General features: G+C 39.1%; 2 protein-coding genes across 4 annotated transcripts in view; one reads left to right on the top strand and one right to left on the bottom strand.

The window, feature by feature from the left end:
* LOC133650953 (rho GTPase-activating protein 26-like) overlaps positions 1-7,798 on the bottom strand; it is a 155,146-nt gene extending 147,348 nt beyond the window's left edge. Inside the window, exons 1-2 of one of the 3 annotated variants that reach the window (XM_062048760.1) lie at positions 6,509-7,798; positions 6,208-6,425 (exon numbers count right to left, since the gene is read on the bottom strand). In XM_062048760.1, the coding sequence (XP_061904744.1) occupies positions 6,208-6,367 (160 nt within the window). In that variant the 5' untranslated portion in view covers positions 6,368-6,425; positions 6,509-7,798. The remainder of the gene's footprint in view (positions 1-6,207; positions 6,426-6,508) is intronic. The other 2 variants (XM_062048758.1, XM_062048759.1) reach the window with 2 other exon arrangements.
* A 4,266-nt stretch (positions 7,799-12,064) lies between these two features.
* On the top strand, positions 12,065-24,486 carry LOC133649817 (fibroblast growth factor 1-like). Its single transcript, XM_062046490.1, has 4 exons — positions 12,065-12,111; positions 19,213-19,443; positions 21,519-21,622; positions 22,444-24,486. The coding sequence occupies exons 1-4, from the start codon at positions 12,102-12,104 to the stop codon at positions 22,645-22,647; spliced, it is 549 nt and encodes a 182-aa protein (XP_061902474.1). The 5' UTR covers positions 12,065-12,101; the 3' UTR covers positions 22,648-24,486.
* Positions 24,487-27,996: the final 3,510 nt, after the last annotated feature.

Here is a 27,996-nt window from a genome sequence, read left to right as displayed (position 1 = left end):
ACTTTAACTTAATTTGCATGCGCACTTCGATAAAGTGAAAACAAAGGAAGTTGACCGGGAGGGAGTCGCTACTAGTACAAAATAAAATTAAAGTTGCAACACCTTAAAAATACGTCTTTTTTTACGTTAACATAAATTTCTACGGGAGTTTTATCCTTCAACTCACACAAATACGCCACAGCCTCAATTGAGGTCCTACAACAATCGCTATTTCTTCGGAATCAAAATATATATATTTATATTTTACACACAGCCTATTATTTGCGCACTGTTGACAAGTGATGCACCGAAAATGTGGTCGTCTTAAATAGACTTTCCTCACCGAAACCGGATGTTGTGATGAAATATCTACTTCCGCTACCCGCGCACACAAGTGACGTAGGTCGCCCAGAACTGACGCAAAAATCACATTCAGGTCGCATTGCATTTAGACTAAAGTCACCTTTGAAAAGATTAAATTCCAATCGGATTCAGGACTACCTCCTGATGTGGATTGAATCTGATGCCAAAAGATTTGAAGCACTTTGGAGCGATTGGACTGGCAAATAAAATCAGTTCTGTGTCACTTGATAGCAAAAAAATCAGATTTGGTGTGCAGTGTCAATGGGACCCATGAAAATATTGAGAAGCTGCTGATGGTGTGTTAGACGCTTGATGGAAATGCCGTGGAAGTCTACTCTCCAAGGTAAAAGTTGTACATTATTAAAACTACTGTAGTACATAGTACATTTTATCGTATTGTTTTTCGTACAATATTTGTTACCGAGAGGTTTGTTTTTTCCTAACAAAAAACATGTTACATGTTAAAAATGTGCTGTTTTTTGGGGGGCCCCATAACAAATTGTTGGAAATGCCATTAATTTCAATGGAGAAGATTGATTTGAGATACGTTTTGAGTATTTTGAGGTTTGAACTTTGTCACAGAACCAATTGTATGTCAAGGCGCCACAGTACTTTCTCTACAGATTTTGGTTTAACTTTCATTTAAAAACCAAACCAAACTAACTGCGACACTAGTTAACCTAAAACATCTGAATTTAACTTGGGTCACAAGAATGGGACCGTTGTATTTATTCGCTGTATAATGCTTCAAAACAACTTGAGTTTTATAGACATTGATGTTAATCATGTTCCCCAATAACTTAAAAATCTTGTAAGTTGGGTTTGGTCACATAATTTTACATTTTTAAATCACTATAAAACTATGAGCTACGCCACTAAATTGAATGCAAATTTTCGGATGTATTCATTTAAATTTCCACCGATACAACATCCATGAGCATCCCAATTCAGAACTTCAATTGTACCTTGAACCCATGTAAATGTGGTCATCCAGTCAGTCTAGCCCTGGGCTCGAACCAGCAACTCTATCGCTGCTGAATGTGCATTCAGTCCAGCCGTGCTAGGCAATGAGCTAAAAGCACTGAGCTGTCCAGCGCGGCTCTTAAGGTGTCGGGAAGTAAGGTCTGCGCAGTGTACTTGTACAATGTACAGCCACAATCGCTGCATTGTAATAGGACTCTGACTCACAGGTTCCTTTAAAAGGTACAAAGTAGTACAAGTCTGTAGACCAGACCTGGGCAAATTAAGGCCCGGGGGCCACATGCGGCAAGTTAAGCTTTTCAATCTGGCCCGCCGGACATTCCCAAATAATTTTTTTAGATCTTTAAGATGGAAACTAGCTGCCATTATGATGTGCAGTGATGTTTTCTAATGACCGCAAGTCTTGAACTATACAAAGTATTTCAATGGTTGGAATTTGCGCTTATGGATGATATACCAGTTACTATGGTAATCTAATTAGTTACTATGGTCATCTAATTAGTTACTATGGTCATCTAATTAGTTACTATGGTAATCTACGTCACAGCAGCTCAGACGAGGCCCCAAGCAGTGTGGACGGGAAGCGTTTCCACAGACGCGGAAGGAGATTTTCACAACAAAGTTCTAAAGCTTAGTGATGTATCAGATACATCAGATTGTAGGTGGGTTTATTTTGTACCCTTCGCGTTCATATTTCACTGTTTGTTGAATTTTTGCTGCGCTTCACTTGATTGTAAAATATGTCGATCGAAAGGGGGTGTGACATTCATATTTTGTCAATATTCAGTGTTTTATCGTTCATAGAAAGATGTAAAATTCCATTACGTTTTTTAAGGCGGTCTGTCATAACGTTTTTAGCATTCAATCAGACATTATTGTGAGGTTTTGTAATAGTGTTCCTAAAAATAGATATACCGGCCCCCAGACACATTTTTGTCTCTAAATGTGGCCCCTGAGTCAAAATAATTGCCCAGGCCTGCTGTGGACCAACGCTAGCTCGACAGGAAGACATTGGAATGAGCTACGATTGTTGTTTGTGAATGTTTTGAATAAAAGAACTGCAAAATACATTCTTATATCCACACATATTACAACCATATGAAGGCGTTGTCCCATTACTTCATTGAGGGTCAACACACTCACACACACAAACACACACATAAGAAAGGCCTAAGGAATGCACCCTATCCATATTTACAACATATGCGCACAGCATTGCAAACACATAAATTCCTAACAGAAGACAAAGCAGTGGTGACCTAGATCGAGTCCTAAAAAGAAAATTCAAAGACAACAGACTATTTCCTAACAAGTGGGGTAGCAGCACTTATGATACACAACATGTTTACCGCTGTAGCAGCACCCTTTTAGAGACACAGAGAAAAGCCACAATATGGCCATTGAATCATTTTGGATTTTCCAGATCTCACCAATGAACCGAAATAGATGAATGAGCATCAGCTGGAAGAGAGAAACAACAAGCTGCTGACACATGGCGGAAAGTTCAGGTTTGTGGACATTTGCATGTTTCAATGGAGTGAGTGAGGTCCCCCTTAACTGTCACATTGCCAAAGTTAGCTCTGTTAAAAAGTGCTCGCTTGTCTTGATTTCTCCTTCAAGCCATCTTCACTGCTCTGCACATTGACACATAGACGTTTAAGTCAACTTCCCAGAGCCATTAGCAGCTTGTTTGGAGGACAGACTCTGTTGGGAGCGCCAAACTTTATCGACAGATTGTCAGGCTTTTTACACCCTCCTGCACATACCAGGCACTCATCAGCGTCCGATATCCACATAGCACGGCCTCCCAATGTCTTCGTGCAGAAGAGGCTGATGGGAACACATGTGCCGACAGCTCGGAAAGAGACACACCGATCTCTCGTGTTCTGATCTGACACCAGGCTTGGACGCTAACAAAAGGACTTCAAACAACTCCTTGCGGCATCCCAGTTATGCCTGATGATACACACTAACTGGCCACGACAATCTCATGAGACTCACAGTTAGGGCTGGGCCCATAAAGCGATAGCATTATATATCGCGATAGACATGTCATTGATATCAATAAAAAATAAGTTTGATAAAATGTTTGATTTTTTTTTTTTTTTTTTGCATGAACAAAGGTACTCGCGCTTTGGTAACTTAGCAAAACAGGAAGTGATCACTGAACAATAATGTGAGGGACATGATAACAGCCAATCGCATAACAGTATCAAGTGTGGTTGCGCCATTTGGCTGTCTCGCTGTTGATTCTCTGCATGGAGTGAGAAGAGAAACTAAAAATGAGTGCTGCAGAGAGCGAAGTATTGTTTTGGGGGGTTTTTCAAACGGACCGTAGTCATCGTTTCACCGCGCTTATATATTTATTTTCAACACTCGTCCGTTCTCTATTTGGATGTACAAAAACAACAGGTAAGAACTAAAGTGCGGTACTGTCTAAATAAAATAAATTATAAAATATAACAAATAAGATCATCAGGACTCCTCTTCCTCCTATCCAGGAGATCGCAAAAAGCCACTGCCTGACCAAGGCTCAGAAAATCTGCAAATACTCCTCCCACCCCCACCAAGGACTGTTTTCACTGCTGGACTCTAGAAAGAGGTTCCGCAGCCTCCAAAGCAGAACCTCCAGGTTCTGTAACAGCTTCTTCCTTCAGGCCGTAAGACTCTTGAACGCATCATAATTAAATTACCCCCTCAACTCCCCCCAAAATGGATTAACTCGCTGGAATAAAAAAGACAATATAACATACATCCATAAACGTGGACGCATGTGGAATAGTGCAATATATTTATCTGTACAGTAATCTATTTATTTATTTATATATATTTATATATATTTATTTATATATATTTATATATTACTTATATATATTTATTTATTTATATATGCACTTTATTGCTTTTTTTATCCTGCACTACCATGAGCTTATGTAACGAAATTTCGTTCTTATCTGTGCTGTAAAGTTCAAATTTGAATGACAATAAAAAGGAAGTCTAATGTCCAAAGTCTAAAGTCTAAATATGCTACTTTAAAACAATAGTAATTTGGTCTATCCATCCATCCATCCATCTTCTTCCGCTTATCTGAAGTCGGGTCGCGGGGGCAGCAGCCTAAATAGGGAAGCCCAGACCTTCCTCTCCCCAGCCACTTCGTCCAGCTCCTCCCGGGGGATCCCGAGGCGTTCCCAGGCCAGCCGGGAGACATAGTCTTCTCAACGTGTAATGGGTCTTCCCCGTGGCCTCCTACCGGTTGGACGTGCCCTAAACACCTCCCGAGGGAGGCGTTCGGGTGGCATCCTGACCAGATGCCCGAACCACCTCAACTGGCTCCTCTTGATGTGGAGGAGCAGTGGCTTTACTTTGAGTACCCCCTGGATGGCAGAGCTTCTCACCCTATCTCTAAGGGAGAGCCCCGCCACCTGGCGGAGGAAACTCATTTCGGCCGCCTGTACCCGTGATCTTGTCCTTTCGGTCATAACCCAAAGCTCATGACCATAGGTGAGGATGGGAACGTAGATCGACCGGTAAATTGAGAGCTTTGCCTTCCGGCTCAGCTCCTTCTTCACCACAACGGATCGATACAGCGTCCGCATTACTGAAGACGCCGCACCGATCCGCCTGTCGATCTCACGATCCACTTTCCCCTCACTCGTGAACAAGACTCCTAGGTACTTGAACTCCTCCACTTTGGGCAGTGTCTCCTCCCCAACCCGGCGATGGCACTCCACCCTTTTCCGGGCGAGAACCATGGACTCAGACTTGGAGGTGCTGATTCTCATCCCAGTCGCTTCACACACAGACAACATTCACACACGAGGGCCAATTTAGTGTTGCCAATCAACCTATCCCCAGGTGCATGTTTTTGGCGGTGGGAGGAAGCCGAAGTACCCGGAGGGAACCCACGCAGTGATGGGGAGAACATGCAAACTCCACACAAAAAGACGTCGAGCCCAGGGGTCGAACCCAGGACCTTCGTATTGTGAGGCACATGCCTCACAATACGAAGGTCCTGAGTAGTCCTGAGTTCAATCCCGGGCTCGGGATCTTTCTGTGTGGAGTTTGCATGTTCTCCCAGTGACTGCGTGAGTTCCCTCCGGGTACTCCGGCTTCCTCCCACCGCCAAAAACATGCACCTGGGGATAGGTTGATTGGCAACACTAAATTGGCCCTAGTGTGTGAATGTTGTCTGTCTATCTGTGTTGGCCCTGTGATGAGGTGGTGACTTGTCCAGGGTGTACCCCGCCTTCCGCCCGAATGCAGCTGAGATAGGCTCCAGCACCCCCCGCGACCTCGAACGGGACAAGCGGTAGAAAATGGATGGATGAATTACCATGAATTGATTTACGTGGGGGTAAGTTGAAAAACGTATTCGGGTGTTACCATTTAGTGGTCAATTGTACGGAATATGTACTGAAATGTGCAATCTACTAATAAAAGTTTCAATCAAAAAGGATGGGATGCACTAACCCCTGTGCCACTGTGCTGCCCACATCCGTCTCATGTCCTTCATAATGATTGTGAATGATAGGCAACATTCTAAAAAAAAGTACCGTTCCCCTTCAAGGGAGCGGCTCCACACTGTGTATGGAGACACATAATTAGCTGCTAGGCGCATGTTGGCATTAAAAGGCATTAATCGAAGTCATTTATCACAAAAATGGCAGATTAATCGCCACATGCCTAGTTCACTGAGTATCTTAGATTGAATTGTAGGGACCAAATAACTAATCACATAAGTTAATGGTTTAACTTCAAGGATAGAAACCGTTCCTGTCACCTTCCTGGGTGTCTTTGGGTGGTGCAGGTGTAGCAACTATTTCTCTTACCTGAGTGAGCATGTCAAATAAAAAATGCACGGCCTCTGCCACGATCTTCACTTACTTTTCAGAGCCTGGATCAGCGCCTTGCCGTCCTTGATAAGCTCCTTGATGAACTTGTTGGTCTTGTCCAGCTCCAGTTCGTGGGACTTGAGTCTCTCCCGGAACTGCGGACTATCCAGGTAACAGTCGCTGAACTCCAGGGCGGGCAGTCCCATCTTCATCGGGTAGAAAAGCTCGGGGAGAACCAGGAGGAGTGATCCCTGTCTGCTATTGGGGCTGCTGGGGGGTGATGCACAATCCGATTAAAACAACGTGGCGCGGGGGAATGTTATCCAAAGAGGGCGGGGGGGGAAAAAGCCTACCTGCATAGCCTATTAACTCCTTAAATATCCAAGACCAATCAAAAGATCCAATGGGAGTACGCGTAAAAGTTATCTGATGCTTGGCAAAATAGAGTCCAGATGCTCATGTAAACTGCATTCCTCTTGACCGAGTCATCCTGGACAGGACAGTCCGATTAAGAGGCGACGAGGGCGGGGAAGGAGGCTGACACTACCACGACCGAGCGGGACCGTCAATAATGTGGACGAGTCCTCTTTCAACACATCGCGGTCAACCTACCGCGACACTGGCAAATATTTTTGACTGACGTCTCTCGCGCCCAATCAGAGGCTTTCACAATGTGCCGTTGGGCGGGTCGCTTTGTGCAGAGATTGCACGAATGCGAAGAGCGCTCACTCCGGAGTCACTTTTGTGGGTAGAGACAATTTGCTATATTAAACAGCTTTTTTTTTCTTCAACAATAGTTCATTACAAAATAACGATTCACTATTCAAGGTTGAACTAGAACAAAGATGTGTCCTGTTTGAAAAGCTTTGACTCATCATTTTCATCATTACAATCATCATTATAGTCCAGCTGGGCTTTCAAAGTGTATAACAATAATAATGAGATGTATTTTTCGAGAACTCACCTTAGACTCTCTTTACTTGCCAATTAATAAGTTTTGCTTTTTTAAGATACTGGTGACAAATGAAGCTGATAGCAGCTAAGAAATATATCATTTTAATTGCAATATTAAGACAGTATAGAAGTTGTTGCTGAAAAATAATTACTACGGACAAAGTTACAAACGCGATATTATTGTTTACTGGGTTTGTTGCGATTCACAAAAATAACCAATTAACGTGGTGCTATATCTATTTTATAGTTATTACAGCTTTTATATATACCGGTATACATTTTTACTCACAGTGGGGAATCCGCTTGTGTTTTGGGAGAGTAGTGATGACGTCATGACACCCAAAGCTGTCAGGCTCGAACTCGAACACAGGTTCGAACTCGAACGCCTCTCCAGTGTTATGGCGCTATCTGTTGGCAACAGAATGTCAAAACACCTCATTTTATTTCCCCATATTTGACTTTTTATTTAAAATTCAATTGTATTTCTTGAGACAACACAATATGCCTAGAACACAATGTTGCTTTAAGCTAGTGTTACGCATTGAGTTTGAAAATCGGTGTCGTGCGCGAGTTATAAACACTCTGGGTTGTATGTAACAAAATAACATATTTAAATTATAAAAAGTACGTTTTTCTACTTTTATACATCATAACGTAAACATTCGGACGACAATTTAAGTTTAAGTGGTCATAATTCGTATCTGGCCGGAAAAAAAAAACAAAAAACGCCTGTTTATGACGTATGGATGACGTGTTTTATGCGACGGGTGAAGTAACCTTTTTTTCCAAAACGTTATTCTAATAACTAATTTAACAATTAAAATAAAACGAAAATCCAGTATTTTATACAATAACACGAAGTTGTAACACACAAACATAAAGAAAAAACAAATACATTAAAAAAGTTTTTTTTTTTAAATTAAAAAAAGGAAATATCATTAGAATACCATCAATCAATCAATGTTTATTTATATAGCCCTAAATCACAAGTGTCTCAAAGGGCTGCACAAGCCACAACGACATCCTCGGTACAGAGCCCACATACGGGCAAGGAAAAACTCACCCCAGTGGGACGTCGGTGAATGACTATGAGAAACCTTGGAGAGGACCGCATCTTAAGTGCACAGGAAGCCAGTGCAGGTGAGCCAGTATAGGCGTAATATGATCAAACTTTCTTGTTTTTGTCAAAAGTCTTGCAGCCGCATTTTGTACCAACTGTAATCTTTTAATGCTAGACATAGGGAGACCCGAAAATGATACGTTACAGTAATCGAGACGAGACGTAACGTAACGAACGCATGAATAATGATCTCAGCGTCGCTAGTGGACAAGATGGAACGAATTTTAGCGATATTACGGAGATGAAAGAAGGCCGTTTTAGTAACACTCTTAATGTGTGACTCAAACGAGAGAGTTGGGTCGAAGACAATACCCAGACTCTTTACCGAGTCGCCTTGTGTAATTGCCTGGTTGTCAAATGTTAAGGTGGTATTATTAAATAGATGTCGGTGTCTAGCAGGACCGATAATCAGCATTTCCGTTTTCTTAGCGTTGAGTTGCAAAAAGTTAGCGGACATCCATTGTTTAATTTCATTAAGACACGCCTCCAGCTGACTACAATCCGGCGTGTTGGTCAGCTTTAGGGGCATGTATAGTTGGGTGTCATCAGCATAACAGTGAAAGCTAACACCGTACTTGCGTATGATGTCACCCAGCGGTATCAATACGCTTTCCTTGGATATTTTGAATTGTTTTATTTTTGCCTTCAATTTGACGATCATTATCATAATCCATCCATCCATTTTCTACTGCTTATTCCCTTCGGGGTCGCGGGGGGCGCTGGAGCCTATCTCAGCTACAATCGGGCGGAAGGCGGGGTACACCCTGGACAAGTATCAACACACTTTGTTTGTGAACAATTTAACAATATTTAATAATCTATGTAAAGCGCTTTGAGTCTCTGGAGAAAATTTGCTGTATAAATATAATTCATTTCACCAAATACAACAATGTAATATTATCAATATCTTGTTTGAGCAAAATAAAGTCAATGGGGGAAAACACAAAAATGACTGTTTGCCCCCGGCTGACCTGTGTGCAATGACTAATTCATTTTCATTTTCATTTATTTATTTATTTCAGGCAATGACAAAGACGTACAAGTTGACAAAACATAATAATATAAATTAATATAGTGCATTATTGTCCAGTTTTGCCTGAAAGGGAGTGGGAAGAAGATAACTTATTTAATCCCACCCCCAGTTCTCCATTCAGTGATTATTCACATGAGTTTCACTCTCACTTTGTTCAAGGATTATAATACAGATGTTGTATCATAGTGGCATTACCACAGGTAACAATAATTATTACACTGTAACAATCATTTGTACCAACAATGTAGGAATAATGAATATACCAACAATGGTAATAGACATCATAGCAATAATGGTAATAGACAACATAGCAATAATGGTAAGGAAACATTGAGCACATGTTACCCCTTTGAGACAGAGTATAGCAGCAGGTCAAATTAAAGACCCTCATCTCTATATTTGAACCAGACCCCATGTTTGTATAATAGTTTAAATCGATTAATAGTTTGGCATTGCTTGTGTTGTAAGTCCAGTTTGTTCCATAGTTTTACTCCGCATACAGACACACAAAAACGTTTACGGGTGGTTTGAGCTCTCAGCAATAAGAAATATCCAAAGCCTCTCAAGTTATGAGCTTGCACTCGTCTTATAAAAAAACGTTGTAGATTAGGTGGCAATAATTTGTTAAAAGCTTTATATAAGATTATTAATGTATTATATTTAACAAGGTCATCAAATTTGAGCAACTTTGATTGCATAAACAGATTATGAGTATGTTCTAAATAACCAACGTTGTGAATGATCCGCACTGCTCTTTTCTGTAATATGATCAGAGGATGAATTGTGTTGTGGTAAGTATTCCCCCATACTTCAACACAGTATGTAAGGTAATAACCTAGTCATGTAAATATATGTTTATGTACATTTTATACAGCAGAGAATTTAAAAACATGTATCACGCTAGTAACGAGCCAATGTTTATACTTAGACTTAGACTTAGACTTAGACAAACTTTAATGATCCACAAGGGAAATTGTTCAACACAGTAGCTCAGTTACAATGATGGAAAGTGTAAGGATGGAAAGGACAATGCAGGTATAAAAATAGACTAATATAGCTATAAAAATCCAACATATATACGAATATATACATAATATGTGTAGAGTATATTATATATACAGATATATTATATTATGTCTATAACATATATACAATATATACCAATGACCATGTACAATATTACAGTTTATGTGACAGCAGCAGCATCAAATAGAGAGTAGATCCAGCAGAAAATAGGAAATAGACATTATAAACATTATAAACAAAGAGAAGTAGCTAACATGTCAGGTGTCAGGTAATAGGCAGATATCATCTATTGCTGTACAGCGAGTGATTATACAGCTGGATGGAGTGTGGAATGAAGGAGTTCTTGAATCGCACAGTGCGGGAAGGAGGCTGAAGGAGCCTGTTGGAGTATGAGCTCCGCTGTCCCTTAATTGTCAGGTGGAGTGGGTGGGCAGGATTGTCCATGATGGCCAGCAGTTTGTCCAGTGTCCTCCTGTCCCTCACTGACACAAACACCATACTAGCATGATATCAGTGATATCCACATTTGGATCTGTCCTCCCACTTCTCGAGGGTTTTTTTTTAGACTTGTATTTTTCCTTTAGTGCAGGGGTGTCAAACTCATTTTAGCTCAGAGGCCACATGGAGGAAAATCGATTCCCAAGTGGGCCGAACTGGTAAAATCATGGCATGATAACTTAAAAACAAAGACAACTTCAGATTGTTTTCATTGTTTAAAAATAGACCAAATACATTCTAAAAATGTAAAAAATCATGTTGTTGTTTTTTACACTGACATATTGCGGTTAATAGTCTATCTTCCTTTGTGGTCATTTATACTTTCTGAAGAAATGATGTGATTATGTTCATCAGTCAAATATGCCTCCCAGTTATAAGTATAACACAAAATGCACAGATAATCAAAAGTATTTTTTGGGGTATAAATGGGTATAAACGTAAGTACGTAATGTCCAGACACGGAAGTGTTGACACACGGCACATAGCTCCGCCCCCTCTGAAGTCAGGGAATTCAAAGATGTGCTATTGCGACATCCAGTGGACACATTTAGTTTCTTTTGTTCAAAAATGTCAGCTCATTTTTATACTTTGCAAACTCATCTTGAGGGCCAGATAAAACATGTTTGTGGGCCTGACCCGGCCCGCGGGCCGTACATTTGACACCCCTGCTTTAGTGATATAAATTCTACAATTTATCTGAGCAGTTGTTGTAATTTACAAAGCTGTTTCAAAGTTTGAACAAGCATTCTCATTTATAGCACAGGGGAACTATTGAGTGGCAGTGTTGTCACACAAATGTTGTTTAGGACCACGAGGAGGCCAAATTGGTCAGAAAGTTCAAATCCATTGTTTATATTTTACTTTTCTCGTGACATTTTGATCCTCGGAGGGTTTGATTTGATTAGCAAGACCAAAACAGGGATCATAAACACAGGGGTCGGCAACCCGCGGCTCTAGAGCCGCATGCGGCTCTTTAGCGCCGCCCTAGTGGCTCTCTGGAGCTTTTTCATAAATGTATGAAAAAATTTAAAAAGATGAGGGGAAAAAAATATATTTTTTGTTTTAATATTGTTTCAGTAGGAGGACAAACATGACACAAACCTCCCTAATTGTTATAAAGCACACTGTTTATATTAAACATGCTTCACTGATTCGAGTACTTGGCGAGCACCGTTTTGTCCTACTAATTTTGGCGGTCCTTGAACTCACCGTAGTTTGTTTACATATATAACTTTCTCCGACTTTCTAGGACCTGTTTTATGCCACTTTTTTTTCTGTCTCATTTTGTCCACCAAACTTTTAACGTTGTGCATGAATGCACAAAGGTGAGTTTTGTTGATGTTATTGACTTGTGTGGAGTGCTAATCAGACATATTTGGTCACTGCATGACTGCAAGCTAATCGATGCTAACATGCTATTTAGGCTAGCTATATTTACATATTGCATCGTTATGCCTCATTTGTAGCTATATTTGAGGTTATTTAGTTTCCTTTAAGTCATCTTAATTCAATGTATATCTCATGACACACTAACTGTATGTATGGCTTTTAACTTTTTGCGGCTCCAGACAGATTTGTTTTTGTATTTTTGGTCCAATATGGCTCTTTCAACATTTTGGGTTGCCGACCCCTGATAAACAAACTGACTTGAACGTGTTTAGAACATTTTGTTATCTTTCTGTGAACTGATGCTGCCTTCTTACAAATGAGACTTCTCACTTTTGGCCAGCTTGGTGAGTCCTGGTGTTGTCGTTCCTGCCCACTAGTGACGATGTGGCAGAGCCGCACAAGATTCTTTGGTCACAGCTTGTCGGGTTGCCGCTCTTTTTTCATGCCGTGGTCATTTATAGTCTCTGGCGTGGACTTGTCAAAAATGAGCGCTGGCAAGGTGTGGCGCCTACTCCAGACGCTCAGTTTCTGTGATGGAGAACGACTTTTAGAGGATTTTTATTGGCGTTAGCCGGCTCAGCTGGACTACAGTGCAGGTAGATATGTGTTTGCATTGTTTATATGGGGATGGTGTTAGCTAATTATAAAGCATGTGGAAATACATTCATGATCACGTGCTTCACACTGCTAGACAGAATACTGTTCAAAATCAACAAGAACCTTCATTTGAATTGGCAGGATACTGTTCAAAATCAATATGGTTCTCTGTTCAAAATCAACAGGGGTCCTGTTGTGATTTGACAGAATATTGTTCAAAATAAACAGGATCTTTCATTTGATTTGACAGGACACCTTGTTGGGATTTGACAGAATATGATATAAAGTCAACAGGGTTATTGTTTAAGTGAATTAATTAACTCATATTATCTTCTACAAATGGTGAATGTTTATATTCACCTTGGAGAAAGCAAACCACCAAGTTTAATTAAATAGTGGTATTTCAGTTTAAGCACATAAATAGATAAGGCCCCTTAGTTTGATATTTGCAGGTGGATTGGATCACTTCTCGTAGGAACAGAGGCTCTAATTGGGACTTCGGAATGCAAAAGTGATAGCCCTATCCTTGAGAAAAGACTACCTGTCTAGCTCAACGCCAACATTTGAGTTATGACTTAAAAGCAGTCGTTTTCCAGACAGTTAGACAAGAACATCTCCTTTTATGGTCAGCATGACCTCTCCTGATTTAGCACACACCCAGAGACAGAAAGGAGGAATATAAAAACTGATGGTTTGGCTTCTCCAGTTAGGTGTCCTTCATTTTTTGGACCTGGGTTCCTCCAGACCTGTTTAATGACGCACGCTTGTAATAAAGCAACTTTTGGGTCAGTAAAGCGTCTCCGACGTCTCTTTTGATCCAGCAACACGGTCCAACCTTTTGTCCGGACGACGATGACAAGACCAGAAATAAACTTCATCGTTGTTATTTGAGAATATCTTTTTCAAAATCAACAGGGTTCTTGTGCTGATTTGAAAGTCTAGTGTTAGAAATCGTCAGGGTGTTTGTTGTGATTTGACATGATATTGTATAAAATCAACAGTGTTCTTGTCGTGGTTTGACAGGATATTATTGTTCAAAACCAACAGGGTTCTTCTTCTGATTAGACAATTAATTCTTTGAAAATCAACAGTGTTCTTCGTGTGATTTGACAGGACATTGATCAAAATCAACAGGGTTCATGCTGTGATTTGACAGGCTATTATATAAAATCAGCAGGGTTCTTGTTGTGATTTGACAGGATGATTTTCAAAATCAAGAGAGTTATTGCGCTGATTAGACAGCATATTGTGATTTGAAAGTATAATGTTAAAAATCAACAGTGTTCTTGATGTGATTTGACAGGATATTCTTCACAATTTGTGATTTGAAAAGATACTGTACAAAATCATCAGGGTTCTTCTTTAGATGTGTCAATATATTGCTAAAAATCAACAGGCATCTTCTTTAAATTAGACAATATATTGTTCAAAATCAACAGTGCTCTTGTGCTGCTTTGACAGCCTAGTGTTAGAAATCATCAGGGTGTTTGTTGTGATTTGACATGATATTGTAATTATATAAAATCAACAGTGTTCTTGTCGTGATTTGACAGGATATTGTTCATAAACCAACAGGGTTCTTCTTCTGATTAAACAATGCACTGTTCAAAATCAACAGTGTTCTTGGTGTGATTTGACAGGACATTGATCAAAATCAACAGTGTTCATGCTGTGATTTGACAGGCTATTATATAAAATCAGCAGGGTTCTTGTGATTTGACAGGATGATTTTCAAAATCAAGAGAGTTCTTGTGCTGATAAGACAGCATATTGTTGAAATCATTAGGGTTTTGTTGTGATTTGAAAGTAAAATGTTAAAAATCAACAGTGTTCTTGTTGTGATTTGACAGGATATTCTTCACAATTTGTGGTTTGAAAAGATACTGTACACAATCAACAGGGTTCTTCTTTAGATTAGTCAATATATTACTAAAAATCAACAGGCGTCTTCTTTAGATTAGACAATATATTGTTCAAAATCAACAGTGTTCTTGGTGGGATTTGACAGGATATTGTTCAAAATCAACAGTGTTGTTGTTGTGATTTGAAAGAATGCTGTTCAAAATCAATATGATTCCTCTTCTGATTAGACAATATATTGTTCAAAATCAACAGTGTTCTTGGAGTGATTTGAAAGGATATTGACCAAAATCAACAGGGTTCTTGTTGTGATTTGGCAGTATGTTGTTCAACAGTGTTTTTGGTCGGACGCACAAAAACCCCTCGATATATTTTGTGGAAGACTTCACAAAAACTGCAGAACATTGTCTGCGAGTGACAAATGACCTTTGACCTAACCTACCTCGTTCATCCCGAGCTAGGTCATCTCTCAAAATCAACAGGATTCTAGCCGTCTGTAATATTGTATAGTTGAGGTGGATATTGTGTCTGTTAGAACATGAACAAGAAAAAATGTCAACACTGACTTTGGACCTCAGCTGCTTCAGTCATCCTGCGTAGGCTAGCATTTAAAATCAATAGGACTCTTGTTCTTAAACGACAGCCTCTTAAAATTAGACCCAGCAGAATTACATCAAAGGACATGAAACTCTTAATGGGACTTTTTATACTCAGCTACCTCAATCTACCCAGGTAGGGAGGATGTTATTTAAAATCAATAGAACTCTTGTTCCACAATAGACTGGCTAAACAAGTTTGATCATTGACACATAATATAGTATACTACCTCTGTCATTAGGGGTAAAACATCATTCAAAATCAACGTGGTTGTTGCTCTCTGTTACATTTTGAGGACGGTCAGCTTAAATTGCCCCCAAACATTTTGGTGAGAATCATCTAACACTATTTTCTTTCTTTTACCTTTAACCTTAACTTTTTTCTGTCCCCGACATTGAAGTCAAATATCAATAGAGTTCTCGCTCTGGCATAATAATATAACAGCTGGTAGAATGTTGGCGTAGAACTTGTCAATACTGATCCGACCTTTGACCACATCAAACATGAGGTGGACGCGGGCAAATACTGCGGCATGGTCATGCTGGACCTTCAGAAGGCCTTTGACACCGTTAACCACGCTATACTGTTGGATAAGCTCAGAGCAATCGGATTTAACAAAACCGATTGCTCTGTATATATATATATATATATATATATATATATATATATATATATATATATATATATATATATATATATAGCCCAGGCCAAAAGTTTGGACACACCTTCTATTTACATTGTAGAAGGCATCAAAACTATGAATGAACACATGTGGAGTTATGTACTTAACAACAAAAAAAAAGGTGAAATAAGTGAAAACATGTTTTAAATTCTACTTTCTTCAAAATAGCCACCCTTAGCCCTGATTACTGCTTTGCACTCTCTTGGCATTATCTTCAAGCACACCTGTGAAGTTAAAACCATTTCAGGTGACTACCTCTTGAAGCTCGTCGAGAGAATGCCAAGAGTGTGCAAAAAAGCAATCAGCGCAAAGGGTGGCTATTTTGAAGAAACTAGAATATAAAACATGTTTTCAGTTATTTCACCTTTTTCTTTGTTAAGTACATAAATCCACATGTGTTCATTCATAGTTTTGATGCCTTCAGTGACAATCTACATTGTAAATAGTCATGAAAATAAAGAAAACACATTGAAATGAGAAGGTGTATGTATATATATATATATATATATATATATATATATATATATATATATATATATATATATATATATATATATATATATATATATATCCATCCATCCATCCATCTTCTTCCGCTTATCCGAGGTCGGGTCGCAGGGGCAGCAGCCTAAGCAGGGAAGCCCAGACTTCCCTCTCCCCAGCCACTTCGTCCAGCTCTTCCCGGGGGATCCCGAGGCGTTCCCAGGCCAGCCGGGAGACATAGTCTTCCCAACGTGTCCTGGGTCTTCCCCGTGGCCTCCTACCGGTCGGACGTGCCCTAAACACCTCCCTAGGGAGGCGTTCGGGTGGCATCCTGACCAGATGCCCGAACCACCTCATCTGGCTCCTCTCGATGTGGAGGAGCAGTGGCTTTACTTTGAGCTCCTCCCGGATGGCAGAGCTTCTCACCCTATCTCTAAGGGAGAGCCCCGCCACCCGGCGGAGGAAACTAATTTCGGCCGCTTGTACCCGTGATCTTGTGAAGTGAAGTGAAGTGAATTACATTTATATAGCGCTTTTTCTCAAGTGACTCAAAGCGCTTTACATTGTGAAACCCAATATCTAAGTTACATTTAAACCAGTGTGGGTGGCACTGGGAGCAGGTGGGTAAAGTGTCTTGCCCAAGGACACAACGGCAGTGACTAGGACGGCGGAAGCGGGGATCGAACCTGCAACCCTCAAGTTGCTGGCACGGCCGCTCTACCAACCGAGCTATACCATCTTGTCCTTTCGGTCATAACCCAAAGCTCATGACCATAGGTGAGGATGGGAACGTAGATCGACCGGTAAATTGAGAGCTTTGCCTTGCGGCTCAGCTCCTTCTTCACCACAACGGACCGATACAGCGCCCGCATTACTGAAGACGCCGCACCGATCCGCCTGTCGATCTCACGATCCACTCTTCCCTCACTCGTGAACAAGACTCCGAGGTACTTGAACTCCTCCACTTGGCGCAAGATCTCCTCCCCAACCCGGAGATGGCACTCCACCCTTTTCCGGGCGAGAACCATGGACTCGGACTTGGAGGTGCTGATTCTCATCCCAGTCGCTTCACACTCAGCTGCGAACCGATCCAGCGAGAGCTGAAGATCCTGGCCAGATGAAGCCATCAGGACCACATCATCTGCAAAAAGCAGAGACCTAATCCCGCAGCCACCAAACCGGATCCCCTCAACGCCTTGACTGCGCCTAGAAATTCTGTCCATAAAAGTTATGAACAGAATCGGTGACAAAGGGCAGCCTTGGCGGAGTCCAACCCTCACTGGAAACGTGTCCGACTTACTGCCGGCAATGCGGACCAAGCTCTGACACTGATCATACAGGGAGCGGACCGCCACAATCAGACAGTCCGATACCCCATACTCTCTGAGCACTCCCCACAGGACTTCCCGAGGGACACGGTCGAATGCCTTTTCCAAGTCCACAAAACACATGTAGACTGGTTGGGCAAACTCCCATGCACCCTCAAGGACCCTGCCGAGAGTATAGAGCTGGTCCACAGTTCCACGACCAGGACGAAAACCACACTGTTCCTCCTGAATCTGAGGTTCGACTATCCGGCGTAGCCTCCTCTCCAGTACACCTGAATAGACCTTACCGGGAAGGCTGAGGAGTGTGATCCCCCGATAGTTAGAACACACCCTCCGGTTCCCCTTCTTAAAGAGAGGAACCACCACCCCGGTCTGCCAATCCAGAGGTACCGCCCCCGATGTCCACGCGATGCTGCAGAGTCTTGTCAACCAAGACAGCCCCACAGCATCCAGAGCCTTAAGGAACTCCGGGCGGATCTCCTCCACCCCCGGGGCCTTGCCACAGAGGAGCTTTTTAACTACCTCAGCAACCTCAGCCCCAGAAATAGGAGAGCCCACCACAGATTCCCCAGGCACTGCTTCCTCATAGGAAGACGTGTTGGTGGGATTGAGGAGGTCTTCGAAGTATTCCCTCCACCGATCCACAACATCCGCAGTTGAGGTCAGCAGAACACCATCTTCACCATACACGGTGTTGATAGTGCACTACTTCCCCTTCCTGAGGCGGCGGATGGTGGTCCAGAATCGCTTCGAAGCCGTCTGTACATATATATATATATATATATATATATATATATATATATATATATATATATGTCTTAATTAGATTATCCAAAAAATAGTGCTCGATACCGTGGTAGAGCGTAATATGTATGTGTGGGAAAAAATCACAAGACTATTTCATCTCTACAGGCCTGTTTCATGAGGGATTTCCTCAATCCTCAGGAGAAAATCTCCTGAGGATTGAGGAAATCCCTCATGAAACAGGCCTGTAGAGATGAAATAGTCTTGTGATTTTTTCCCACACATACATATATATATATATATATATATATATATATATATATATATATATATATATATATATATATATATATATATATATATATATATATATATATATATATATATATATATATATATATATATATATATATATATATATCAAGTAGCAGTCAAAAGTTTAGAGGCACTCTCCAATGTTATTTAAAGAGAAAGTGAGTCAAAACTTTAGTCTGAGAGAAGAGGAGTGTGATGTCTAGTCATGTTTCCTCTGAATAAAAGATTGCACAACCTTACAACATTTTTACTGTGTTGTGTGCCGTCTGACCTTTTTACCGATTTCACATGAAAGTTGCATCACTGCCATCTGGAACCGTTCTATTTGTTTTTCCCTTTATTCATCTGGGGAATGTTTATCAGGAGGGACCACTCGTATATAAGAGGTGGTGTTTATCTCAACTTCCTGTTTGCTGTCTAACGCGCCCCAGGTGACACAAGCGGCTCTCAGCAGCCGGAACAAAGCCGCGTCTCGGCCCAGCCACGAAGCCTGCTGAGGATGTGTGACGGGGACCTGAGAGTGCTGCCAAAATCCTCTCTGGACGTGTCCTGGCAAGAGAGCAGGACTCTGAGCAGACTTCACTGCAGGAACGGAGGACACCAACTGAGGATCTCGCCTGATGGGAGTGTGGATGGAGGCAGGCAGGACAATGACCCCTATGGTAAACTTTTTCTTTGTCTAGTCCGCCTAATAATTTAATAATTACTACACAAGTATCATGAGTTGTCATAGCATTGACATATTGGGGTAGAAAAAAAAAACAGTGGATGTAGATCATTGAGATAATACATCAGTGTATTATCTATGTATGTAGCAACTTAGTTTGGTGTTATAAGTCACAAAGCAAAACAGTGTACTGTTATTATATACTATGCCTAAAACCATAAAAATAAAATAAATGAATGTAAAGTATATTACATTTTATAATAATATATTTTACATTTTTACAATACAACAAAACACTAAACTAAAGTAATATAAAATAAAACTGAACTAATGATAAATGGGTTATACTTGTATAGCGCTTTTCTACCTTCAAGGTACTCAAAGTGCTTTGACAGTATTTCCACATTCACCCATTCACACACACATTCACACACTGATGGCGGGAGCTGCCATGCAAGGCGCTAACCAGCAGCCATCAGGAGCAAGGGTGAAGTGTCTTGCCCAAGGACACAACGGACGTGACTAGGATGGTAGAAGGTGGGGATTGAACCCCAGTAACCAGCAACACTCCGATTGCTGGCACGGCCACTCTACCAACTTCGCCACGCCGTCCCACTAAAAAAAAAAAACGACACTAAACTAAGCAAAATAAAATCTAATCAATTACAATACATTACAAAACTATAGTACAATAAAATAAAACTCAACTAAATAACTAAACTAAACTGAAAACAACCTAAAATGTAATCAAATCAAATAAACTTAAACTAAAAAAAAATTAAACTGAACTAAATACGATACAACTAAAACAAAATAAAATACAATAAAATAAAAAAAAAAACTGTAGTCAATAACAAAACTAATCCAATCAAAATGAAAATAAAATAAAATACAATACAATAAAACTAAACTAAACAAAATAGAACTAAACAAAAAAACTCAATTAAAATATAATTCAATACATTTAAATTAAACAAAATTAATTACAATAAAATCAAAATAAATTAAACTAAATACACATACAATAAGTTAAACTAATCTAATATAAAATACAATAAAACAAACAACACTAAACTAAAATACAATAAAACATGACAAAACTGAATTACACTTAACTAAAATACAATGCAATACAATAAAATACAATACAATAAAACTCAACTAAAATACAATCAATTACAATAAAACAAAACAGCACAAAACTAAAATACAATAAAATAAAATACAATAAAAATAAACAAAACAACAAAACTCATCAAGATTTGATTAGAAATGAAATACAATTGAAATACATTTTAACTAAATTAAATCAAATCAGCAAGAGGTATGATTCATTTGTTTTCATGATTTTCTACTATTTTCATCAGTTCAGGCTGGCCGTGCCAGCATTCGGAGGGTTGCTGGTTACTGGGGTTCAATCCCCACCTTCTACCATCCTAGTCACGCCCGTTGTGTCCTTGGGCAAGACACTTCACCCTTGCTCCTGATGGCTGCTGGTTAGCGCCTTGCAGGGCAGCTCCCTCCATGTATGTGTGAATGTGGAAATACTGTCAAAGCGCTTTGAGTACCTTGAAGGTAGAAAAGCGCTATACAAGTATAACCCATTTATTTATTTATTTATTTATTTATTCCACTGGGAGAAATCATGTGCATCTAACGGTCTGTGCCTTTCAAACAGAACGCAGCAACAATATTGCCATAGTCAGAGAACGTCATCACCATGACTGTGTGAAAAGAGTTGGTTGCTTTTAACACAACAGGAAAAGAATACTGCAGCACCTCACCCACTTGGTCCTAACGGTTCACGTTGATATCGTAAATGCAGCAAAACGCCATGGTGGGGAAAAAGGCCGCTTTCCCAATAATCTTAGTGGATAGTACTGCTATACAAGCTGTACAATGACTACTCTAACTTTTTGTCTCTTGAGGACATGTATCGTAATACAAATTCTTGCTTACTAATTTGATCTTTCCAGAAAACAAACATGCTGCGTCAGAGCTGATTTGAGTTTTCCCTGGAACGGGAGTCATGCAGCATATCGCTGGTGAAATATCACGTGTTGTGTGCAGACGTCCTGAGGCTGAAGGCTGTGAGCGCGGGCGTGGTGGTGGTGATGGGGGAGAACACGGGAAGATACCTGGCCATGAACACCAACGGAAGCCTCTATGGATCAGTGAGTAGCATAAAAGTACTATCATCTAGGGCAGGGGTCGGCAACCCAAAATGTTGAAAGAGCCATATTGGACCAAAAATACAAAAACAAATCTGTCTGGAGCCGCAAAAAATTAAAAGCCATATTACATGTGTCATGAGATATAAATTGAATTAAGAGGACTTAAAGGAAACTAAATGAGCTCAAATATAGCTACAAATGAGGCATAATGATGCAATATGTACATATCGCTAGCCTAAATAGCATGTTAGCATCGATTAGCTTGCAGTCATGCAGTGACCAAATATGTCTGATTAGCACTCCACACAAGTCAATAACATCAACAAAACTCACCTTTGTGCACTCATGCACAACGTTAAAAGTGTGGTGGACAAAATGAGACAGAAAAAGAAGTGGCATAAAACACGTCCTAGGAAGTCGGAGAAAGTTATACTTGTAAACAAACTACGGTGAGTTCAAGGACCGCCAAAATTAGTCGGACAAAACGGCGCTCGCCAAACACTCAAATCAGTGAAGCATGTTTAATACAAACAGTGTGATTTATAACAATTAGGGAGGTTTGTGTCATGTTTGTCCTCCTATGGAAACCATATTAAAACAAAAACTTTTTTTTTTCCCTCATCTTTTTTCATTTTTCATACATTTTTAAAAAAGCTCCAGAGAGCCACTAGGGCGGCGCTAAAGAGCCGCATGCGGCTCTAGAGCCGCGGGTTGCCGACCCCTGATCTAGGAATAATGGCAACAGCGGGATCATTATTGCTGCATGAAGTGTGGATGACTCCATCATCAGCGATGGTTTCCTCCCTGCGTGCTGATTGCAGGTCACCATCAACGATGAGTGTTACTTCCACGAGACGTACGAGGAGAACCATTACAACACGTACTGCTCCAAGAAGTACCGCTGGTACGTGGGGCTGAAGCGGAACGGCAAACCCAAACCGGGACCCAAAGCTCTTTGGGGTCAGAAGGCCATCTTGTTCCTGCCGTTGTCAGCGGACGCGCGCCACGACGTCAACGTTCCGTGAAAAATACCTTTAGGACCAGCTAGGAAAAACTAGAATATAAAACATGTTTTGTTTTCACCATGCTTTTCCTTTGGATTCCGAAAAAAAAAAAGTGACGATAACCACAGAACTAGAAATTGAACTGAATCCGACTGCTGCTCACAATGAGACATAATAACACATTGTTTTAACCGAGCGAATAACGGGAATAATTAGCTTGAAGATGTTTTACTGTATTTTAGTTTTATTATGCACTGCTTAACTTAACTTAAGGGATGTAATTTAAAAACAATGTCTGTACTGTACAGTTAATTCAAGTTTGTATCATGGCTATAGTTTGACCCTGTAGCGGATGAAGTCACTTTAAAATCAGAAATACTTGGAATTCAACCACAGGGTCGCTGAGCAAAATGTGTTTAGCCTTGGAAGTTCTGCTTTTTTTATACATTAACAACAAACCCACTCTAGACTATAAAAGATTATACAGTAGTATTATTTATATCACACAGTTAAGTCAAAATATACATATATATATTATATACATGTATACATACATGTGCACCGTGCTTGCTACAGAGGGTCAAAATTAAAGAAATATTTAAATTGTTTCTTAAATGTGTCATTAATCGGAATTTAATGCCTAAAAGTGTTATAAAATGTCATTTATTTATTATAAATTATTCAATGATTTAATTAGATTAATACAAATTTCAATTGTTTCTTAAATGTGTCATGGCAGCTCCCGCCATCAGTGTGTGAATGTGTGTGTGAATGGGTGAATGTGGAAATACTGTCAAAGCACTTTGAGTACCTTAAAGGTAGAAAAGCGCTATACAAGTATAACCCATTTATTTATTTATATGTGGGCTCTGTACCGAGGATGTCGTTGTGGCTTGTGCAGCCCTTTGAGACACTTGTGATTTAGGGCTATATAAATAAACATTGATTGATTGGTTGATTGATTAATTGGAATTTAATGCTGAAGTGTTATAAAATGTCATTTATTTATTATGAATTATTTAATTAGATAAATAAATATTTCAATTGTTTCTTAAATGTGTCATTAATTAGAATTGAATGCCTAAACGTGTTATAAAATGTAATTTATTTATTAGAAATCATTCAATTATTTAATTATATATAATTCATGACTTCATGATTTAGATGTTTCTCATTTATTTATTTGTTTAATGATTAAAATATAGGAACAGTCAATTATTCACTAATGTATTTATTTATTGAATGTTATCCCAAAATTGTAAAATAATTAAATCATGAAATTATTAAATCAATAAAATAATTAAATGATTAAATGTAATGTTACATGTACACACGTAATAGGCCATGTATGTATTCAATTGCAATCATAATTAAATAGTGACACCTTTCCGTAATTATTTGAATATTTACTTATTAATTTCATTTTGTCTCATAGGGGCCTCCATAGTTTTCTGCATACAGTTTCTTCTTCTGTATTAATTTGTATTACAACAGGGTAAATCCACAATAACAGTACTGAGAATCTCTGAAATATATTTTGTATTTTTTGGGGCTGTATATTTTAAAAGTGTACACAAATCCCGCCAAAAATTCCTTTAAAAAAAAAAAATTGATAATAAAAGTTTATAATATTGTGCTTTAATGTATATACTAACACTATGGTCATTTGATCACCTTTATGTATTACCGTAATAAAAAAATGTACTGTGATGTATGTATGTATGTATGTTTTTTTGATGATTTTATTACCTGAATTTAATTTGAATTATGATTTTATATCTTTATTTTTACCTTCTTTTAATTTTCTGTAAATCACTTTGAATTACCTTGTGTACAAATTGTGCTCTATAAATAAAAGTGTCTCGCTTTCCCTTTCCTAAATAAAGGAATGCATTTGTTTCCACTATTTTTTCTGAACACCAGAGGGCAGCATTGTTTTATATTGAAGTGTAAAGGTCATTTCAATATGTGATGAAACTCCCAAGTAGTTTTGTGTTTCCTTTATTATGCTTAAGGTTTAAACTAGCAGGTTTTTGTGGTCATAAATAAATGACACATCATTTATGCATCAATATTGCACATTTAGGACATTTAGATGAAAATAAAAACAGCCTTCTGTTGCAGCAGATAACTGCAGTGTGTGCACAGTGGGCATGATAAACAACGCTGAGGTTTTATGCGGCTTTAAGAATCTGCTGAGAATGATTCCTTTGGTTCTGCTTTAGTTCAATAATGTAAAGTTATTACAGATGATTGCACATGAAGAAACAAAGGAAGTGACCTCTGCTGACCCCTGCTAGGAATTCTTCACTGCACTTTTGGAAGCGATGGCCCTTTTTCATCTAATCCACACTTAATGTGTAACAGCTGACAGAGAACACGACTCAAACGTTGCTTCAGATGTTGCTCTGCCAGGAAAAAGACCGAGGAGGAAACGCTGTGACGTTTTTGAAGATGTTTGAAGGGCCAACAACTGATGAAGTCTCTTGGTTCTTGTTACCTTCAAAGTGCACTTTATCATAACATACAGTACTATTTTTTTAACTGGACCTATGGTAATAACTTGCAGATTTAATTGAAACACACTTTATTAATTGCCAATGATCATAAAACATATATTTATTTATGGTCATGAATACTTGAAAATAAAAATAATATATTCATTTATTTTCTATAATATGTTTATTTTTGTTCTTATAATAAATTAAAAAAATACATGATTATAATTGAAATAATGCTGTTAAAAAGATAATGTCCACTTTGTTTTAATATTTAAAGCGTAACTCCTATAATACATCATTACAATTGTATATAATTAGTAAAAAATAATATATTTTAAAAATAGTTTAAAGCATAACTCATATAATACATGATTACAATACCGAGGATGTCGTTGTGGCTTGTACAGCCCTTTGAGACACTTGTGATTTAGGGCTATATAAATAAACATTGATTGATTGATTGATTGAATTGTATATATATAGTAAAAATTTAAATATTTTAAAAATAACAAATACAAATATTTGTATTTGATTATTTAAAGGCTAAGTGATTATTTTTATTATAGTTATTATAGTTTGTGTTACATATTTTATGGATAATACATACTAATTATATTTTATATTAGGAATATTCAAGTATTTGCTAAATAATAAATGTGAATAATTGTCTTTTAATAAATGAACAAGAAGATACCAGAATACTTAAATGCTAAATTACTATTGATACATTATTACTAATAGTGTACATATTTTATAATTAATACATACAAAAAATATATTATATTAGTAATATTCCATTCTTTTTCTAATTTAATATCTGCTAAATAATACATTAGAATATTGTTGGTAAAACATAAGAAAATATTTGAAATATATGTCATGTTTGTTAAAACATTATTTTAAAATTGTACTAATATTATTATGAAATATCTTATAGAAAGCAACAGATAAATATGACCGTTTTATACTATGAATAATCAATTTTTGTTTGCTAAATAAAATAGTAGTGTTAATAAATACATATCTGTTAATAGGAAAATATTTTGTTTTTGGTATCTTACATTATTTTTATCATTATTAACAATTTTAAGGAAAAAAAACATATCTATTTGTACTTTTCAGCAAGAATATTAAATTATTGTTCTTATGAAATATTTTATAAATATATCAAATGTAGGTTTCGTAGTTAATAAATAGTTGTTTTATATTACATATTTGGTAGTAGTAGTAATTGCATCATGTTGCCTATTAGTTGCACACTCTCAGCGTCTGTTTGCAGTAGGCTTTTTCAGAAATACACCAAGTAATGTTTGTGTACATGACCCTCAATTAGAATAGAAAAACCTCTTTTGTACTAATATTTCATCAATTCCCTTCTTATCAAAAGCAACAAGGACAAACTGAATCCATCCTGTATGAGGACACTGAGCGGACATGCTTCTGTTGGTAGACAAACATTGACTGTTATGCAGCCCGTGACCTCTCCCTTAGAAGACGGGGGCCCCAACACACACACACACACACACACACACACACACATGCACGCACACACTCACACAAATGTAGGTTAGCCTGTGGGTCTGAGCAGGGCAGGAAGGGAATCATACACTGTAAACTGAACAAGGGCCAGCTTCCTTTGGGAGTCCCGTAGCCTGACAGCAGCCAAGAGCCAGGCAACTGCAACCACTCTAGCAGACACACACACACACACACACACACACACACACACACACACACACACACACACACACACACACACACACACACAGGGAGACATTTTATCATCTGTTACTGCTCTCTCCTTCCTCATTTCCATCTTTATTCGCCCTTCCTGCCCGTCTGACTTGTCAAACATCCGTCTCTGTCTTTTTGCTTTGCAACTTTTTGTTAATCTTCTCAGTAACACCACATATCTTTATAGCGTGTTCTGTATCGTGTTATTCCCACAATAGGAGTAAACTGCTGAGTCGACATTAGAAGCGCTATAGTGGCGAGTAGTTTTAAAGAGCACGCAGAGCTACATAAATACAGCTAAAGTGCCATCTTGTGGAGATTAAAAAAAACGCATCAGGAGGTTGCCTACAGCCACAGTTGTCCTTTATAATGTCACTGTTAGGTATGTTTACCGAATTCTGTACTTTTAGAGCCACCGAACAAATTCTGCCCATACTAACGGCGTCAATTGTCACGGCCCGGGCGCACCTCGGTGTGCATTCATCTGTGCGCTGCGCTGGGCGCACCTCCAAGAGCGCACCTGCGCGCGCCACTCCGGCTGCAGCAGGAAGCTGCAATCAATATGCAATCTGCACACCTGTCGCTGATGAGCTCCCTGGGCTTTGTAAGCTAGTGCAGACCTGCGTTCCGGGCCAGAACGTAGTTTCCTGTTCAGTATAGTAAGCCGACATATCTAGCTCTATGCCAGACCTGGGCATTCTGCGGCCCGCGGGCCGCATCCGGCCCTTTGTGCGTCCCTGTCCGGCCCGCGTGAGGCCAATTATAAATTACAAAATAAATTTTAAAAAGTATCTATGTCGAGTGTGCAATACAACGGTGCTGCTTTTGTTTTGAAAATCGTTATTTGTATTACTTCCGTGTGGACGTATGCGTGATTGTGAGTGAATGTGAACAACTGCAATTACAAAATAAAGTTGAAAAAACATCTATGTCCTGCGCGCAATACAATTGTGCTGCTTTTATTTTGAAAAGTATTATTTATGGGCGTGTGTCCGTGTGTAACCTGCGAGTGAAGGTGCACATGCAGCGACAAGTGATGCACGGTTTACACCCGAGACGCCAAAAAGAGAAAAGTTGATGAGGAATGGCGTGTTTTCAACAACACATGAACTGCAAAGCAACGTCCCCTCACCTA

The sequence above is a fragment of the Entelurus aequoreus genome, linkage group LG05, assembly GCF_033978785.1.
Source record: "Entelurus aequoreus isolate RoL-2023_Sb linkage group LG05, RoL_Eaeq_v1.1, whole genome shotgun sequence".
Lineage (NCBI taxonomy): Eukaryota > Metazoa > Chordata > Actinopteri > Syngnathiformes > Syngnathidae > Entelurus > Entelurus aequoreus.
The sequence above is the reverse complement of the archived record's forward strand: the minus strand, read 5'-3'. Positions and strand labels throughout refer to the sequence as shown.